Raw genomic sequence first — 20,656 nt, 5'->3', positions numbered from 1 at the left:
TTGTGTCCTGAGTAATAACACCATTATAAAGGATTTCCTGTGAAGTTTGGGGGAAAGTGCAGAACTCTCAGACTGAAACGGAGACACACATCATTTTTTTTACTCATATTGCTTCACCCAACCCGAACCCGCTCAGAACCACAGTTTGAGTCACATATTTCCTTCATAGGCTCCACATGAGCTTGCCCGCATTACCACAACTAAAAGTCAGCGTGGAGGGTGTAACGCGTAGCGAACCGACAGCCTCCCCGCTATCAACCTGAGCTCAGTTTTCACATGCGCAATCAGATCTTCCTCCTTATCTCAAACGTGCCTGTTGTTCAGTGACAACTTCGCCGGTGTCGTCGCGCGAGCAGATCTCGAGGCATGCTGCCTGCAGGCTGAGGGAGCTGGTTCCTCCTCTCGGCTCGTCCTGCAGCCCTGATCAGTCCAGGTCTGAGCGTCTGAGCATCCCACAACCAGGAAACTGCAGGACGCAGGCGCGACTCTCGCTGCGGATGAGGATGATGATGGCTTTCGAAGTTTGAGCAGGTTAAATCTGAACGAATCCGCCGACGTAACGACTGCAGAGCCGTGTTTTGCGGTTGTGTACCTGGGACCAAACCAACAGCCATCCTGGATATTTTGTGCGTGAGTAAACGAGGAATACAGATTATTCATTTTTCATGTTTTGCCGCATCGTCGACACCGATGATCACACGATTTAGTGCATTTCAAAGCCTAGAGGTCATAAAATAAAACCCGACCTATCATGGTAGTATGAGCGAGGCTGTTCACGTCATAACCTTCACTCTAACCTGTTAAACGGCAGGTGCACCCACCCCTCCGTGTCCTCTCTGCGGCTCAGCCTCATTACAGGTGTGGCGGTGCAGAGCAGAGCGAGCTTGAACATCTAAGATCCTTGTTGTGCTCAAGTTTTCTGGGAAGGATCCAGACTTGACAGCTTTGTCTGAAAAGTGATTATCAACAGATCCAGTCCCGCTGAAGTCCATCGGTTGTTTACAGTTTGGGAAAGAGCGAAGAGGGGAGTTTGTCAGCTCGACTGAGCTACTGTCAGAGTCTGGGCATTCCTGTACACACTAGTTCATTTTCTTTGATTTCCAAGACCTGGATGGAGCATGCTCTCTAATGCTCTGCAGAGTTGCCTGGTAACTACGGATCACCATGATGCTTTCAGCTGCTTGGAGCAAGGCCATACAAGAAAGCATATGCACTGTGAATAGGAATAGGTTGGAGACACAAGTACAGAAGTGATAAGAGCTGTAGATGATGGTTATATGCTCTACATCTGATCTGCACTGATAGATCATTTGTAGTAGAGTAATAATTAATTCAGAGAGATGATCACAGATGACATAAAGAGGCTTAAACTTTGGTGCTTGGCTGACGAAAGGACTCTTCAGAAAGCTATCTTTTGATGCCTCTTGCCAGTGCTGAGGTCTCCCTCTTTGCTATGCGTGGGCACTGTTTTAGAAGCTATGAATTTTTAACGTGACTTCCTGTAACCTTTGAAACAGCCCAATCTGCAGTCTTCTTGATGTAGTTATATAATGCCCTTTGTTGTCCATGAAAGACCCTAGTTCCTAGATCCCAAGCTGAACCCAAAGACCATTATACTGGTCAAATATTGGCAAAATTTCCATTTAGAGCGATCAATGTTCCAATGTTCCATTTAGACCAGTCAATGAAACGCCACAGGAAAGCATAATGCATTACTGCTCTACTTTCAGAGGCACATTGAGGTATGGCATGATAAAATAATCTTAATCTGTTAAAAGTTTTCCTAAATAAGAAACCACACAAGTGGTTGAGTACTGATGTGCCTCCATATAGTAACAGCTGCCACGTGCAGATGTTCAGTTTCACTTCATTTGATCCTGAAGTAGGTTTTTGTTTATCTTAAAATGTGCCAGTTTAAGGAGCCAAGACATGATTGAGGATTGCACATGAAAAATGCGCTCATTAATATTTTCAGTGTTTGTCATGTGTGATTTATGAGTAGTGTTTATCTTGGTAATTATATTATTTATAGTAGTTTAATAGATTTTTAAACCTTCTTAACATGATAACAATGTTTAGTCTGGTAAGTTGTCTAGAGCAGGTTATGCATGCACTATTTCCTGAAAAATAACAAGTTTTAACCACATTATTTGTGGTGCAAAAAGCAGACAAACTGCCCCACAGTGTGTGAGTAATTAATTTTTTTCTTTTGTGTTCTGCAGGTTTCCCACCTAGCACTGCCACCCCTTTTTTGGGGTTGATTTGCATGTTTATTTTTCTAATTTGTGGAACAGAAGAGTTGAATTAAAGAGAAATTCCCCCTTTGTCTCATTTTGAGTTGTTATATCAATAAATAATAAATAAATGTTCAGGAATGCTGTCTTTTCCCGTTGTGCCTGCAGGACACAGAAAAAATAAGCCTAGAGCTGCTGTTGGTCTGTAGGCCGTGTTTTGAGAAGCCTGGCAGTGTGCTGTAAATATGCTCTGAAACAAACCGCTTTAATTATGTAACGGTTTAATTGCACAAAAAAATCAAATAATCAGTGCTATTGTGTTACAGAACTGCAATTATATCAGGAAACAGTAAGTAGCCAGAAATAGCCTTTAGGTAAATTATACCCTGAATATGAGCTGTGTCTGAAGCCCTGGAGATGTTACTCCTGGGGGTTTGGTCCTGTCTGCTCTCATCCAATCAGAGAGCGGTGGTGGTGTAGCCAGCGCCCCTGTGGAGAGCCTCCAGCATCCTGGATGGTGACTCAGCTGAAATGAAGCTGGTAGCACGGTAACGTTGCATAGTGCATCAGCAGCACCTGCCCTGTAAAAACTCCTCCTCCTCTTTCACACAGCAGTCTGAGCACTGGGCTCCTACACGCACGGCCTAAAAATAGACTCTCCAAAGTAGGGCATTAATTCAATACCACAATTGTACTGTGATTTCATGTATTTATTTATTTGTTTGTTTTTTATTGAAAGTTGATTGCCGCCACCTTGGGCATTAGGTCTATGCGTAAATGTGAGATTTTGATATATAGATAATTGGGGTGAAAACAGACATTTATAGGTTTTGGATTTTAACCATGTTGAAACGAGCCTGTCCCTTTAAGGCAGATTTTAGCTACTTGTAGCCCAGTGAAATATTAGCGTTTCAATATAAGTGACCAGGTGTTCAGTCTTTCTCGCTTGGAAGAAATTCACCAAAAGATATTTACCACGACTTGACTTTAAGGTGTTATTTATCCGGCCACCAGGAGATATGGTGTCACAGAAAATCATGCTAGTAGCTGGCAGGCCCACAAAAGCAACCTGACAGTATTAATTGGCACGATTGGGCTTTAGCTAGGAGTAATTCAGACTTTCAGTGAAGGTAGCCTGTCATCTGTGACTACTAAAATACAAGAACAAACAAAAAAGTATATATAATAAGAAACAGAACTGTCTTAGTTCTTGTTTTGAGCTTCCGTTTTTATATTTTTCTGGTCACCGTGTCCTTTCAGACTATGGAGGAGAAGCCCAAGAGGAGGCCTCTGGTCAGGGCTGCATCGGAGGAGAGCTCCAGCGATCTGAGTTTAGTCAGCTGCTCGCCGTCTCCCGGAGACACCCTGCCCTGGAACCTGCCCAAACACCAGCGGATCAAGCGCTCCAAGTCAGCCTCTGGAGATGTTCTGGACCCAGCAGAGAGGGCCGTCATCCGCATTGCAGGTAAGATGTTCATGGGCAGGTAGAAGACCCTCAGTGGTTTATATCTGTAGACGAGCTGGTAAAGTTCTCTACACTAATTTTCTGATGCTGTAGAGTTTCTAACGCCAGGGTATAGCATTGCATAAGGAAATCCACATCCCAGAAGTTCAAGTTTCTTTTGTTGGTTTATGCCTTCACATTTTTCATGCTGTTGATTAGACCATGGTTAAAAGTATGATTTATATGTTTTTCAGGTATTACCTGGATGCGTGTCTGGGTTAGGACTTGTGCACAGTCAATTTGAATGATTTTCCTTGTAAGAACTGCTAACTGAAAGCCTGTGATTTATGGCTTCTGTCCCACAAGAATAATATGTTCTCCATGTACTTTGTTTAGTTTTCATAGTCCTTGGATTACAGTAAAGCTCACTACTTAGATTCACTCAGTGATTATCATCTGCTGCACATATTGTGCCATAACCGCTAGAAAGTTATAGCATTCACAGTCAGTTTACTATTGCACAAGCCTCCTCAATTTTATTGTAAAAGTCCACTTGCTTCTAATCAGCCAATCCTGGCCCGTCCTGTTCAGTGTTTTCCTACCAGATGGTTTGCTTTCCAGGTAGGTGTCTTGTCCCCTCATAGCAGTAGCTGTGAAACCTTGAGAGCCACTCTAACCAGAACCTGAAGTACCTAGGGAATGGGTTCATACATGTGGCGTTCTGCAAAAAGGACCACTGTTACAAATTGCAGTTCAAGACTGTTTGGGGTTTGGGTTCAACCAATCAGATCACTGAACCTGTGTCCACCAGTCACTGAACTTGTTTTTGTCAAAAACATGAATCAGTCTGAGGAGCTTTAAAAAGCAAGCAGGCAGTGATTATTCGTACTGACCTTGCTCTCACTTGGCAGTTGATTGGATGATCTACCATCGCACCTGTAACATCCCAGTAGCTGCCATCTTTTATGGCCCTTTTGTTGAGCTGTACCGACTGGTATGGCTACAAACACGTAGCTTTAGAAAGGTGGATTGTCTTGCAAATCTTGCTGCATCTTTTTTCTTTTTTAAGTACTTAAAAAAACAAAGTAGAAACAAAAATCCTTGTGGACTCTCCCAACATTCATACATACTGTACACTCTGGCAGAGGTTTTGCAGTTGACAGAGGTTCACTGTACAATAAAAGAAAAGTAGCAGCATCTCTCACTATGCTCATTCATATATCCCGGGGGGTTCTTTATCCTCTAGAGATTCTCCAGGTTCTCCACCTCTGTTAACTCTCGCCTGTGCACTGAGGCAGGGATCTGATGAAGCAACTTGCTGCCTCAACATGTTCAGTGGTCGGTGTTTAGTTCAGATAGTCTCTTTGGACCACGGACAGAAACCCAACCTCATCTTCCCCCCTCCCTAGTTGTCTCTAATATTGATTTGATGGGGTGGGGTACTGCAGTGTGACTGGGTGTTATTGTCTCTGCACACATAACAACAGCAGTACATTTGTATGTCCACGCACTTCTGCAGAGCTTGTTGGTGTGCTGCAGTTTAAGGACAATCAAGTAAATTTATTTCTAAACAGAAAATTGACTAAAATGTTTGTCATTGTGAGGCAGATACCAGAATCAGATGAAGTGCATTAGATAAGTGTGACTGTATGAGTATTGTCCCACCGGATACCTGCCATAATGGCCCTGACTCAGTCCGAGTCATTAGCCTTGTGAGATGATTGCTTTATCTCACAGTGAATGGAGGCGTGACCATTTGCTATCAAGCTGCAGACAGTCTGAGGGGCAGACTGTGTCGGATAATGCTGAATATGGTGTCAGTAAGACTGTATCAACATTTTGTAGCTTACTGATATACCTAATCGGATAACACTTTAGTTTAATGACATCACTTAGAGTGATGGTGAGGAGACAACATAATTAAGCTCTGTTACAAATAAAGCAAACTAAGTTCACCAGACTTTCTTTTATGACTCTGGTTCAGGATGTTGTATGTTATCATATAATGGCTCACAACAGACAGTAGTTATTAGTAACAGTGATATTTCAGTTATTATTATGAATGGCTTCAAAATTCGTTATCACAGATTACTAGAATATCAATGCAGCCAGGCCCACAAAACACAGAAAGGTCACCAAGTGTTAAATCATAGCTGCTTCTTCTTCTGCCCCTCTGATGTACTCATTTGTAACCGTGTCAGTCCTGATCACTCCCAATGAATCTTAGCATCTTCAGCTCTGCCTTCTGTCTTGTTGGTTGTGGCACTGCCTTTAAACCATACTTCATAGCAGGTCTCAGTAAACATTAAACGATAACGACTACTAGCTACTCATTAACCATCGAGTAATATCAGTGGTAAAAGTTGGCATTTACACTGGAAGAAAACAGTCAATAAGTTGTTGAACTTTTTATTTTTGTGAGCATTTATGGTTAATGATAAGTAACCTCAAATCTTTGGGTTTTTTGACTTTTGTCTAAAAAAAGACATTTAAATTATGTAAGTTTTGGCTTTGGGACTAGTGGTTGCTATGGTGATGAATGATGAAACAAACACACAAAAGTAGATGTAATTAGTAGCTGTAGAAGCTCTAGTTGATTTAAAATCCTTTTTATAACTTGAAAGTTTCGGAATTCTGGGATTCTCATTCGCAGTTTTTTCCCATGTTGGTTCCAATGTGGGAAATAATGTTTTTGTGCCCATTTTGTGAATTTTTTCCTGAATTCCTTTTTGAACTGTGATGTTTAGGATCTTAAATAAGTATCTTTTAAATGTATATTTAAACATTATTTAAACATTTTTCCTATTAGTTATACTAACACATGATTGGTACCAGTAAGTACTAACACAAGACGAATGGTTCTTGAATTTTTTCATGCTTGAAAATGTAATTCTGTTGCACTGACTCCACTTTAACTCGAGGGTCCACTTTAAGATTCTGGTTGTAACGTTTAGAGGACTGCATGGATACAACGTGGCTTACATCAGTGGGTCCCTAAGGTCACATGACCAGGGCCTGCTGGCTGTGTATCAACGCCTAAAAGCCTTCCCTTTAAACTTGCCTTAGGGTAAATTTTTGTCTATCACGTTGGGTGTGAGGCACTTTGTTTTTTTTTTTTATCTTGAAAGGTGCTGTATTAATAATTTTTAGTTACCTTAAAAAGAACTTAGACTCTTTAATGTGCATTTGTTGGAGTGTTACTTTGACCACAGCTGTGAGAACCAACAAAAACGTGGGTAGCTTTGTTCTTGGTCTGTCTGTGACAAACTTCAAATCCTGTTAACTTAATATTGACGTTAAGGTGCAAGTAAAGAAAAGAATGTTATCTGTTGCACAGACATCCGATATTCAGTTAGCCCCGAGAAGTGTATCACATAAGTCTTGAAATGTCACACAATAGTTCCTTCTTGATTTTCATGAAACACTGAGTTTAGAGTCTGCTATGCAGGAGATAAATTATTTAGCAGTTCTCTCAGTGTGGTATTTTTTGTCAGGATATTGAACTGCAGATCCTTTTCTGTCTTCACTTTCAGCAGCGTTACTGTTTCTAAAGATATTTCTGGGACCCTGACCAAGGTTTCCTCTTTCATACATCTGTCTTTTCAAAATAAGAAAGGCCAGAGTGTTTCCAGTGTATCCAGCTACAGGTATACAATGCTGATGTCAGATATCAGACTCATCATAATAACCCAGAATGGTGGTGTGTGCAGTGTACTATGGTGGTCACTAGAGGACAGTATCCAAAGATAAAATGCAGTGCATCATGCCTGCATCTTTCTCATCCTCCTTAGATTGTATTGCTGCTCTCAAATCTGACATTTGACTACTTCCTGGTCATTCTTTTCAGCGTGTACCTACAGAAGAACGTGTGTGCTCAGCAGTAATTTATTAAACTGACAGATAAAGCCAATACTAAGCCTACTAAGCCTGGGCAAACAAGGAAATAAGGGATAAATGACTAAACAAGTAAAGGAATGCTGTTTGTGTTAATATTTATTAAATTTATTCATAACTAAAGAGACCGACTTTGAGTTTTTTTGACTAGTGATCTTTTTTTCACTTTATTTGATTGATGCAAGCCTTACTTTGCTTAACTTTCTCCACTTTCAGAGTTTGGGACTCTTATTGTGCTCTACCTTCACTGTCAATTCTTTTTTCCCCACTGCTTCTTTTCCATCTATCTCTCCATTAGCAGTACCCCTGCTAATCCTTTTAGAGGGTCACTTGAGGGCTCGAGCTGATCCCAGCTCACATTATTTACTGTTCGGGTGCTTACTAAAATCTGCCTTGTCATAAGGGCAGCATAAGCTGAAAGGTAATTTTGTCATGGATTTTGCGGCTGTGGAGCCCAAAGAAATGCTAAAGAGGCTCGCTGTTTATCACAGCGACATTTTAATAGTAATGTGTTACCAGGGAGCTCATTATCCCAGCGGCCACTACATTTTCAACCTCTAATTAACATTCATGCTACCAACCGGTAAGCAAGTAACCAGGCAAAGTCTCACAAACACAAATCAGTAAATACACACAAAAACAGTCAATGAATAGTGAGGGGTGGCGTTGTATCCCTCCTTAGATGTGTTTTCTTTTATTTTTGCAGAGAACATAAATTAGTGCCACCACTGGGGCAGAGAGGCTTTAGTTTGGCGATGTGTGGGAGGGCTGGCTTGCACTACAGTCCTGACACTCGAGCCAGAGAAGCAGACAGAGAGACAAAAGTGAAAAAAAAAAGAGAGACACCATCCGGTGGCCAGTAATGAGAAAACAGTGGGTTGGTTTTTTATACACTCATGGGGATTGAGTGCACAATTGAAAAATCCCACAAGCCGTCAGTATTAAAACACCACATCGTTCTGCTGAATGGAGGAAATAAAGGAGGCAAGCAAACTGTACGTCCTCAATTTGTTGTTAGAGATATCTTCAGGCTATGCTGTGATGGATGTTGTGGTTGGAGTTGAACTCAGAGACTTTCAGATCATCTTTGCTCTTCAGTGACAGTGACTTCTTTGACTTTCTGCTGATGTGTTTTGAGTTACTCCACCTTTACCTTTACTGAACCATAGTTATTTAATTATTTTTAAACAAGTCTTTAAATTTCATGTCAGCACTATAATATAGCTTTCAGATCACATCGCCTGCTCTGTTGGATCTGAAGTGTTAACTGTCTGACTAAACACAGATGTTGGACTGCAAACAGTCGCTGCTCTGTTGATATATTTTTTTTTAAAGAAAACCTCATTTCATAATGATGTTGCTGCTGGAACTCATTAGAGTTCCTGTTACTCACTTTCAGTTCATAACTCACAGGTCGAGACGCACCGCTGGTGGTTGGTGCCACGCGGTAACTGATGATTCCAGTGACTCGGAGTGCTGAAATATTTTTCCACATTCCTAATGTGAAGGATTTATCAAGACGGATTTTGCAATTTGCAGTCTCTTGTTGATGAAACTCTGCAAATTTTCCCAATAGCTGAGTAAACACAAACTCCCAGCTGTATGTGCTCAGGCTGCAGGATATCTGCCTTATTACCTTACATCTAAACAGTGACAGTGGCACCACCTCTTTTACTGTGTTTATATAGTATTTTCTTTCTTTTATTTCGTTTTCGACATGGTAAATTTTCAATTGTGGTTACATTTTACTGTGAAATTACAAATATTTAGCACAGAGGGCTGTAACTTCACAGCAGTTATTTACAGAACTTTATCCTAATATTATGGCAACTTTTTCCTAAATGTACTGATGGACATTTGTGTGGCATAGATTCAACAAAATGCTGGAAGTAATACTCAGATTGTGGTACATATTGGAACGATACCATCAAGGCAAGGCAAGGCAAGGCAAGTTTATTTGTATAGCACAATTCAACAACAAGGTGATTCAAAGTGCTTTACAGAGACATTAGAAACAAAAACAAATAAAAAGCATGATTTAAAATTGATTAAAACAAGCAGACAAACAAACTAACTAATTAACAAACAAACAAACAAAACAGTATATAAAATCAAAACAGATAAAATCAGAACAATAGATAAAATCAGTAGTTAAAATGTTAGTTTTGAAATTTAAGCTTAAAAGTGTGGATTTGGTGCTTTATTCAAATGCAGCTGAGAACAGGTGAGTCTTCAACCTGGATTTAAATAAACTGAGTGTTTCAGCTGATCTGAGGCTTTCTGGGAGTTTGTTCCAGATATATGGAGCATAAAAGCTGAATGCAGCTTCTCCGTGTCTGGTTCTGACTCTGGGAACTGATAAAAGACCGGATCCAGATGACCTGAGGGATCTGGAAGGTTCATACTGGGTCAGGAGGTCACTGATGTATTTTGGTCCTAAACCATTCAGAGCTTTATAGACCAGCATCAGAACTTTAAAGTCTATCCTCTGACGGACAGGCAGCCAGTGTAAAGACCTCAGAGCTGGACTGATGTGGTCCACTTTTTTGGTCTTAGTGAGGACTCGAGCAGCAGAGTTCTGAATGAGCTGTAGTTGTCTGACTGATTTTTTAGGTAGACCTGTAAAGATGCTGTTACAGTAATCAAGCCTGCTAAAGATGAATGCATGGACTAGTTTTTCCAGGTCCTGTTGAGACATCAGATCTTTTATCCTTGATATATTCTTGAGGTGATAGTAAGCTGATTTTGTTATTGTCTTAATGTGTTTTTCTAAGTTTAGGTCTGCATCCATCACTACACCCAAATTTCTCGCCTGGTTTGTAGTTTTTAGGTGTATAGATTGAAGTTCTCTGGTGACCTGTAATCGTTTTTCTTTGGCGCCAAAGACTATTACTTCAGTTTTGTTTTTGTTTAGCTGGAGAAAATTGTGGCACAACCAGTCATTAATTTCCTCAATGCATTTACCAAGAGCCTATACAGGGCCTCGGTCTCCTGGTGACATTGTGATATATATTTGTGTGTCATCTGCATAGCTATGATAGTTTATTTTGTTGTTCTTTATAATCTGTGCCAGTGGGAGCATGTAAATGTTAAACAGAGGGGGTCCCAAGATGGAACCTTGGGGAACTCCACATGTGATACTTGTCTGCTCAGATGTGAAGTTACCTATTGATACAAAGTATTTCCTGTTTTCTAAGTATGTTTTGAACCAGTTTAGTACAGTTCCTGAAAGACCTGCCCAGTTCTCCAGTCGTTTGAGTAATATGTTGTGGTCAAACTGTTGCTGCAGATTTGTTGGCTGCCTGTCCAAGTTTCACGTTCCCTCACATCACAAAGATGCTCTATTGGATTGCAATCTGGTGACTTTGAGGCAATTTAAGTGCAGTGGAGCTATTACAATGACCTCATTGTCATATTCAAGAAGCCAGTTTGAGATGATTTAACTTCTGTGACATAGCGCGTTATCCTGTTGGATGTAGCCGTCAGTGTAGTCAGACAGGCTGTGGCTTTTAAATGATACTTAGTTGAGACTAAGTGTGTTAGTATCAGCGTGCAGTGTTTAGTCTGTTTAAATCGAATTCGGGTTTGTTTTCCAACTTGAGGCGATTCATTTGTGCATGTGTGAACACAGTAATTGCACTCAGGTGTGGATCTTGAAAACACTCTAAGAGGCCCATAATGTGAAAAGAAAATATCCCCCACTCCATTACGGCACTACTACTAATATATATAAACTACTGGTTTAATGGCAGGATGGATCCATTCTTTCATGCTGTTCACATTTAATTTATTTTAAAAAATCACTTTATGCACCTTTATTTCCCTTTAATGACTCTTGGTTGGCTTAAACCACGTCTACATGAGTAAATGCAGTGAGTTGCTACCATAAAATTGGCTGATTAGATATTTACATGAACAACCAGTTCAACAGGTGTACCTAACAAAGTGGCTAGTGTGTATATTTCACAATAGACCTCAAGTTATTTGCAACCAGGATATTATATCGTGCATATATTTAATTAGATCTGCCCTGTTTTTAATTATGGGTATATTTAATTTAAATATGGCAGTGACAAAGGAAACATAAATATCAGTGTGTTTTTAACTATCAGCAGACATATGTGTGACCAACTTGTTGCATGTTACTGAGGATAATTTGATAACTTTAAACATCTCAAAAAAAGAAACACCACTGAAATTCTTCCCTTTTCAACACTGGGTTGTTTTCACTGGGGAAATGCAGCTTTTTAGAAAGAAACACTCTGACGGATCCAAAGTAAATTTCCTCTAAACTTTTCCAGTTTTTGTTTCAGAGACAAAGTCTCAGTGCTTCTTCCAAGCACCACTTCCTTGTAGGAAGGTCCAACTGCAGTCAGGGTTTTTCTTGGCATCATTTCTTACTATTGTCACTGCTTCATCCATGAGAGTCTGTAACTAATTTGAATAAAACAGTAGGTCTCTTTACTATTGTCTTGATGCTGCAATAAACTTCATGGCCTAAGAAGAGGGATACTTGGTAGTGCTGTGTTTTGCCCTCATTTAAATATATCAGTTTTACTTTTACTTCTTCATAACTGAATGAATTAAGGGAATTTAAGGTTGATGAAAAATAATACCATGTCTTAACTTAAGTAAGCGACACAGCTATGTTACCATAATATAAATGGTGAAGCTCGAGGATGAACGCTAACTTTTTTCCACTCGATAAAAGTTAACGTGAGGTTTCGCGATGGTTAGGGACAAATGCAATCGCATGGCAGGAGGCTGTAAACGGACCAAACTTCAGTCAAGAGAACAACTGAGATAATCCATCCACAATATTAGAGGTGGGAATCACCATACATCCCACGATACGATATTATCACAATACTTAACGCACGATACGATATTATTGCAATTTTTTAAAATATTTTGCGATATTCAGATTCTGTACATAAAGGTACATTTTATCAATATTCATTTTATGTAATATCAAAGTCTCACACTCAGTCTTTCTCTCATTTCAGTCAGTTTTATTGTTGACAAACTGAATGGTTTGTATTACAGTCTAGTCCAACTTAACTGAATGCAACCATCTGGTACAATTATAGCTATTCTGAACTATGCAATTTATGAAAACTATGCAGCCCATTCAGCAACTGAAGAATTTGAAAGTAAATTAAAACAAAATATAATTTTACATTAAATAAAAAAGTTTTAAACGTAATTAAAATAAAACATGTCTTAAATTAAAATAAGTAAACTGTCATGTTTATTGCTGCCAAAAAAAAGTTAAACACATTTGGACAGTGAAGGAATGTCAGGAGCACAAAAACCTTTTTTGTAACAAAATATCGATTTCTGCTGTCCCTGTATCGATACATTATTAGCAAACAAAATATCACGATAGTACACAGAATCGATTTTTTTCCCCCACCCCTACACAATATGAGGTTAGTCATTAATATACTGCAACAACACAGGAATAGAGCAGCTGCGAGAGAATTCAACAGACTGTTTTGTTTCCCTTAATGCACCTTATAATCCGGTGTGCCTTATGGTCTGAAAAATACTGTATGTTAATATAGGAAAAAAGTGATTTAGGGTTAGTGGAATAAAGTTTTCCATGTTTATCAAATAATGTGGACGTGCGTTGTTAATCATGTGTGTTTCTGAAATAAAATCAAATACAGTGATGTTTGATAGAGTGATGGTTGTGCCAGTATTTTGTATCATTTCACTTTTCTTGTTCTTCAGTAGGAGTCGTGTATACTGTACCTGAAGATTATTAGAAAGTCTTTGTTTAAAGTTATAGCTGTTGTTTGCTCTCAACTAACCAGCTCTGATCCAGTGTTCTGTGCTGAAGAGGTGTGGTCCCCTAACACTTATGCCGTCATTCAGTTTTGGGAATATGACGTGACTTTGAGAAGAACTGTGTAAGTGTGATGGGAGTTCTTTTTAAAGCTGTAAATATTACAGAATCCACTTGCTGCGCCTTGCCCCAGTTTCTCCAACAGCAGGAACTCAAATAACCCCACGCAGCTCCGTCACTTGTTTTTTCATCGAGGTAGCCGTGTCTATAAGGGGTGGAGTTGGCATGCACGGTGTGCCTGTGTGTGTGTAGCTGTGTCTCAGCTGGTACCTATCTTTGTGGCTTGTGTTTGTCTCTGTGCCTTTAAGAGGAGGGTCTGATATAAGTGTGTGTGGGTATTTCTCAAGCTGAGGAGGGGAGTGGTGGTGGTCTGGAATGATATGTACAGTTCAGAGTGGGAATACTGTGGCTGAGTGTGGGTGAGGAAGAAGGTGTGGACAGATAGCCAGGAGGGCTTTTATCAGCACTGAGGACACACAGATTCAAAGAGGGGTTCACACTGCCAGGGGAAAGTTAAAAGGAAAGTTTGAAGAGAGAAAGGTGCCCTAACCCTGACTCAGTATCAGCCAAGCCATGTCCATGCCCATGTTTGACCCAGGTCAGCGACTGCCAGAGGAGCAAGACTATGTTCAAGCCTATGAAAACGTCAGGGAGAAATATAAAGGTAACAACACTTCCTGTTTTCTTTTTGTAGTTTCAACTCAAATGATAACATGTTGAAAGCATGTTTGAATGGGAGGTGGGTTTGTAGAGTGAGTGCATGCCTCAGTGAGTATACTTGTTAAGCCTTGGCCAGCGTATTACTTTTAATTGATTCCATTTTGATTTTCATTGATGTTTCATGGAGTCTTTCTGTAAGCTGTGTTTCTACAATAGCAATGGCATGGGCATGTGGACTGGTACTTTTGTCAGCTCTGCCAGTGATGTCTTTGTTGTTGTAGTTAACCCCCTGTATTGCAGACAGATCAACACGGAGAACATGGTTAAGTGGTGCACTTCTACAGGTGCAGTAACAGAACAGCTGCATCGATAAAACAAAGAGGACTCCTGTTCTGCATGCTTTGTGTCCTTCTCAAGCTAGGCTGCTGTCTTTGCATACAGGGGAATCGGTGGGCAGCATGGGCACAGAGAGGTGAGACATTTGGCCTTTGGTTGAATGGCACAGGTCCAGCAATGCAATGAGAATGATAAGAGCTGCCAGCCAACATGGTAGCGTATGAGAACAACATGTTTCCAGTTTTGCAGCATTTGGGTAAAAGCCTACTTGTGAGTGTTTTTATTTTGTTTCAGAAAGAATTGCAGGGTTGATAGAAACAGGAAGTCCAGACGACTTGAAGATGCACCTGAACCTCATTTGTTTACTTGGTTCATGATTCTGAGTTTGACCTGGAAGACAATCACCTCAATGCACTTGAAACCAGCTTTCATGCCATGTTTTCCCAGTTTGCATACATATGAAACATAGTTGTGAAATTTGACACTGGTGCTCTTGATTGGTTAACCTTCAAAATTATGTCAAAACAAAGTTGTTTAAATTTAGCGCAGTTTTGTCTAACAGCATTAAGTGTATCCTTGAGGCCTATAATAACATTAAAGGATGCACTGATTGTGGAAGCTCACTGCCTTGGAAAGTTTTAACAGCACAAAATATGTGATGTGAAACTGTAGAAAAATATTGGCTGGTGCCACTGGAAAACTTCATCTTATTAGCCAATAAGTGATGGAGACAGTGTGACCGATGCAAGCCATCTTTCTAATGACAACATTTTGAACATATCTGCATCAGTTATCATGAAGCAGAAGTTGAATCAGATCATTATATAAATGGGACATCTCATATTTTTATATATTTATTCCTGTGCTTGTGCATGAATCTGAGATTGGGTCTACGTGTTGTCTTGTTTTCTTATTGTATGGATGCGATTTATGGATTAATTCAGATCTATGTAGATCATCACAAAGACATTATTATGTCCTGTTTTTGCTCAGCTGTCTCCCACCTGCATGTGTCACCCACAAAGGCAGGTGAATTACATTGACATCTGCAGGTAATCTAGCTCAAGACACAGGCTGGCAGGAGCAGCTGTGCCGTCATGTTACACTTGTCAAACATGTCACACATCAGTGAGGAAACCTCTCTTTTTCTAGAGCCTCAAATGAGTTTGTATGAGTCCCACACTGTGTACAACTCCACTGTTATAAAAGCATAATTGTTGAGAGGCACAATGGATAATTAGCAGAATGAATGATTAACATGTGTTGGAGGTAAAAACAGAACCCATAAGTGTGGGCCTGAAATTCCAGTTACAGCAAACTGTCAATGCAAGTCTTCTCTGGGCCTTGGTATGCTGGGAACCGAGCAGTTCCATCCAGTCGCATCAGTCTAGTAATTTTCTTCCCATGTGGTTGCCTACTGTGCATGTCACTGTGGGCAGTGTTCCTGCTGTGCCTCTCTGGCACCAGTCTGGTGCTCCACGCCCCTTTCATAACCTCCAGTCTCTCTGCCAAGATCAGACTTCCTGTTACTCTTTCTTATTGTTGGTTTTTAACCGGATGCTGTTTGTTTTAGATAATTGTACACTTAGAATAAATAGAACACATCTCCTTAAAGACGAGGAGATGGGCGATAACAAATATAAATGCTGTTTTTATCAGCCCTTACCTGTGGTTTCAGATGATCTGAGCTTTGAGCGAAAAGTAGGGTGTCGGGGTTTGTCGTGAGATGTCAGCCCCTTCTGTAAAGCTGTGTGTTGAGCTGTTGCATGTGTGTGCAGCTCTGTGTGTGAGCTGAATAATTCAAATATGGCCTAGATAAAGCAGTGTTCCTGTCATTTTAAAAGAAGCAGAAGAAAAGTTGAGTGTTTGAAGAAAAACTTTGATATGGAGCTGGATTAGAGAATTTAAGCTGGTCATTAATCACCTTAAGATGAAGCTACTCAATTAGTCCTATAATCAGGTGAAATTATTGATACAACCATGAATTTATACTTGACTGGGATTGGTACACCACTCTATTTTTAGTCTGTGTTGACACCGGTTCAAAATTCACAACACAGGTGAGAGAGATCTGACCCTGATAAAGTGTCCATCATGCACAGATTGCATGTAGCAGTGGGAGGATGGACTGTTACTCTTGGCAGCATTCGTGCACACAGTATCACATGGTTAGGGATTAATTTCATATTCTAAAAGTTATTACTCCTGCGTGAGCTGGCTTATACAGTTGTATAAGTTATTGCAACAGGTGAAATGCAGCTTCCTATGGGAGTGATGAAGGCTGGGTGAAGCTGTGTGTCAGAATAGCAACAGATCACATCTATTAGTGTAAAACATGCAGCTCTGCTTTAAATACGCGCTGCAAATGTATCCCTGGAGTTTACTCTGTCAGTCTTGGCATTATTCTGGTTGAAAGACAAGCTAAATAACTTCTGGCATTTAACTCAATGAGGAGTTTGTTATTAAGGTCGCGGTAACTTATTCCAGTCACATTTTACGTGTGTTGGACAAAACTCCTGAGATTATTCCATTATAGATGGTTGGCTGCAGTGTTGGAATTTCTTGGATAATCTAAAATGCTGACGCTGTAACATCGAAGGTTGGAGAAGCCTAATGAGTCCCCCAGATACAGCACAATTACCTGCACTTACTAATGACTCCAGTGACCCTGACCTTGTTGGGTTATCTTCACCTCAAATACTCATTCTTAAGAGGTTGGCTGATAGTTTTGTAGCCAAATGTCAGCGAAAGGAAACTTTTGCTAAATATTCATCTTTTCAACCAAGTAGCAGAAGGAACAATGTTTCTAAAACACCATTCTAGTAAAGCTTAAAGAGTTTAAGCTTCCAAGTGACCATTAAATAAATGAGCAATGTAATCTTCTACAGCTACTTCTCATCCTAAGGATGAACTCCAACTTCACCATACTGGACTGTAGCCAGTATTAGTAGTCTAAGTTATGCTCTGCTGCCTTGCCACAGGATCAGTTCATCTACCTTCTGCAGGTTCTGGTTAGGAGGAGTGAGATCTATATTAGCTATAGTCCAAGGTGATGGAGTTATAATAAGTCTGACCACGGGACACGATCCTCTCTGGGGGAAGTAGCTAAATAATGTCAGTAAGTACTATAATAGCCAGCTGTAGGAAAAACATGAGACAGGAAAGCGAGTTAGCAACAGCTACATTTTCAGAATTTTCAAGAGTGTTTTCCACTAGTAAACTAATAGTGGTGGAATTCTCTCAGATGAAATGTAGTCATCAAATATAATTGGTAGGTGGTATTTTGTGTGGGAAACACTGAATATATGTTAACAAGAGAACTGGAATAATACTTAGTAAAAATACTTTGTTTTGCTCCTTTTAGCTTACAGGTGAACTGTGACAGGCGTCACATGGAAGTAGCTGTTTGTGCTGATGTGATCTTTGTGTTTGTTCTGTAAAGTTTTGGTCTGGGATGTAATCCTGCCTGCGAGGTGGATTTTGTCCCACTCCCCATTCTTAAACACACTTAAAAGAGTCAACATTGCGAGCTTCTGTGTGTAAATACTAACAGAGTTTACTTATAAAAGGGCTGCGATAAATTTGTCTTGTGAATCACTGTCGAGCTTGAGCACCCGCAGAGGAAGCCTCCGCTCAGTTCCAGTACTTGCCTCAGATAAGGTTTCATGCAACTTGACCTCACTTTCAAAAATAGTAATAGTGCTTAAGTTATGGACGTATGATCACACATACACACAGATGTGTCCAGGTTGTAAAATAGGAAAAATATTCCTCTTCTGTCATTTAATATGTGCCAAGTGGACAACACCTCTTTCTTTTTTTTCCCTGAATAATCCATTAACATCTATGAAGTTCTACAAAAAAAACACACTTTATTTATAATTATTTATATATATTTCACATTATCATTACATTTACATTACATTTTTACATTTGTTTTGTCTAAGGAGCTTGAAAAGAAAAAGCGTCTGGACTTCTTTGAGTTGCTTGAAGACGTTTCACCTCTCATCCGAGAAGCTTCTTCAGTTCTAAGGGTCAAATGGTGGAGAGTCCCAGATTTAAACCCAGTGGGAGTTTCCCAATCCAATTCTCGGATGAGAAGTGAAACGTCTTCAAGCAACTCAAAGAAGTCCAGACGCTTTTCTTTCCAAGCTCCTTAGACTACGATGACCTGGATGACTGAGAACCTTCACAGACATACATTTGTTTTGATTTTCATGTCCATGCATGTCCAGCTAATTTATTGATCTGAGCCTCCAAAGTGTAAAAACTCCTCATCCTGATCTGTTGAGCACTTTTGAACATCTGCAGACATTCTGACTGGTCTCTAACTGGTAATTACACGGCAAGCAACAACACATTCCTGATTAATAATCTACAGTTCAAGGCCAAACAGACAAATGCATCAGACTGTAGCTGTTGGATGAATGACGTCTTTTCAAAAAGTTCAAAACCAATTGCCTATTTAAATGTGGTGGGTCTCATGTTCAAGACTGTCTCCTTGTGCATGTTTGGATAGTTTCAAGTGCTGTTTTTAGATCACTTAATGGAAGTCTAGTTGTGCCCCCTAGCATTTTCATGCACTGATAGTTACTCTGCTCTGCAGCATAGCACAAGTTGAAGTCATGGAATTGAATTTGGTCTGAATGCATAATCAGAAGCCTTCTTCTTTGAGTTTCTGCCTGTCAAGACTATCGACACGGTCAGCTGAAAGCCTGAAAATAATCACGGAGAAAACTGTCAAGTCATCAGATAACACTCCTCTTAAAAACACACAAATTTATAAATCTTTTTTGCAGGAATGAAAAGTTACAGGAGAAATAAAGGGGCACATGTACTGTATTGCCTGAGAGCTGCTGTCCTCTGACAGAGGACATACTCATACATTATTCCCACATATGTTCACACCTGCACTCCATCCCACTGTGCCAACAGCATGGCTCAGTATCTGGTAAATTAGTGAGGACTCAGAAGCTGCAGTAGGCTATTCTCACCTGTCTGTCTGCTAATTCTCTTGAGTTTATAAGGTGACCTTTTAGTCTGTATGTTCTGCTTATACATGGTAAATGGACTCATTCTTATATAGCACTTTTATACCCTTGCAGAGGACTCAAAGCTCACCTTTAACCTCTATCACCTCTATTCACCTTTAAACATATTCTGTGCAGACTGCTGCACGTTAAGCATGTAAATCAGCAGCAACAACAAAATCCCACACGTGCAAGGTGAATATCATCTCGTTACAATGCAATCTTCTCATGGAAGACCTTCTTTCCTGGCACTGATATGAATGTGGGTTTGATATGTATTATCTATTTAAAAGTGGCTGCAGCCCAAGACCGACGCACATCACCACTCTGCAAAAACTGCTCAGTACTGCCTCAAGCCCAATGACAAAAACCCACCTGACTCTCAGACCAATCAAGAATCCGGAGGAATTCCTCACTCATGAGTTACAATTCTTTGCGATCATAAGTATCTTTAGGTAAAAGGACCCAAACCTAAGTTGTCAAAATACTCATTTTAAGAATTATATTCAGTGAATCATTTCAGTTACAGCATGTATTTTGTGTATGGTCGATCTTCAACTAGTGTAGATTTAGGCTTTTAACTTTTTATGTTGCTGCATTTAAAAAAAAAAAAAAAAAAAAGTGGTAGACCAGGCACAAGCTGTGTAATTATCTGAGTTATTATATGTAAAATTATCTGAAATCGAACCTTAGCCACACCAAGTTCTTCTTTCTGATGTTCATAAGGCCGTTCAACTTGTTAAACATATTCTAAAGCCAACAACAACCTCAGAAACGTCTTATTCCTGGGTTAGGTACAGCGCTTTGAAATCTTAGAGGATATCAGCCAGTCTGCTGTGATTTTCAGAAACCTTTCAGTTCCTGCAGTAAGACTAGTCATCTGGCTGATTCTGTGCTGGTCATGTCTCTTTATCTAATAGATGCCCTCACATTCTTTCACGTAGTCCAAATCCTTTCTGATGATAAATGGCATATAGATGTAATTGGTTTGTGTCTCTGGTTTCTTTTGTGGAACTGCTTTAAGTCTGCGGGGGAATGGAAATCCTGACTGTGAACCGCCGTGAAGTGAACTCAGCCTGGCAAAGTTTGCTGGTGAGAGCCGCTGTAATTGAGATGGGATTTGTATTGGAGCAGAGGATTAGTGCCCTCCCAAATCCATGGAGTCAATAACAGCTGACGTTTGTTATGTAACCACACTGCAAAATGT

The 20,656-nt window shown here is 40.0% G+C and overlaps 1 protein-coding gene across 5 annotated transcripts in view; it reads left to right on the top strand.

The window, feature by feature from the left end:
• The window catches only part of pleca (plectin a), a 108,118-nt gene that overhangs the window by 5,715 nt on the left and 81,747 nt on the right, over nt 1-20,656 (top strand). For 2 of the 5 annotated variants that reach the window (XM_084918891.1, XM_084918890.1), the window contains exon 4: nt 3,495-3,699. In XM_084918891.1, coding sequence (XP_084775017.1) covers nt 3,495-3,699 — 205 coding nt within the window. Of the gene's footprint in view, nt 1-44; nt 631-3,494; nt 3,700-13,824; nt 14,088-20,656 lie in introns of those variants that run through there. The other 3 variants (XM_084918893.1, XM_084918892.1, XM_084918897.1) reach the window with 3 other exon arrangements.

The sequence above is a fragment of the Perissodus microlepis genome, chromosome 22, assembly GCF_051167445.1.
Source record: "Perissodus microlepis isolate ML-2025 ecotype Zambia chromosome 22, ASM5116744v1, whole genome shotgun sequence".
Taxonomy (NCBI): Eukaryota; Metazoa; Chordata; class Actinopteri; order Cichliformes; family Cichlidae; genus Perissodus; species Perissodus microlepis.
Note: the sequence above shows the minus strand (reverse complement) of the source record. Positions and strands in the feature narration are given on the sequence as shown.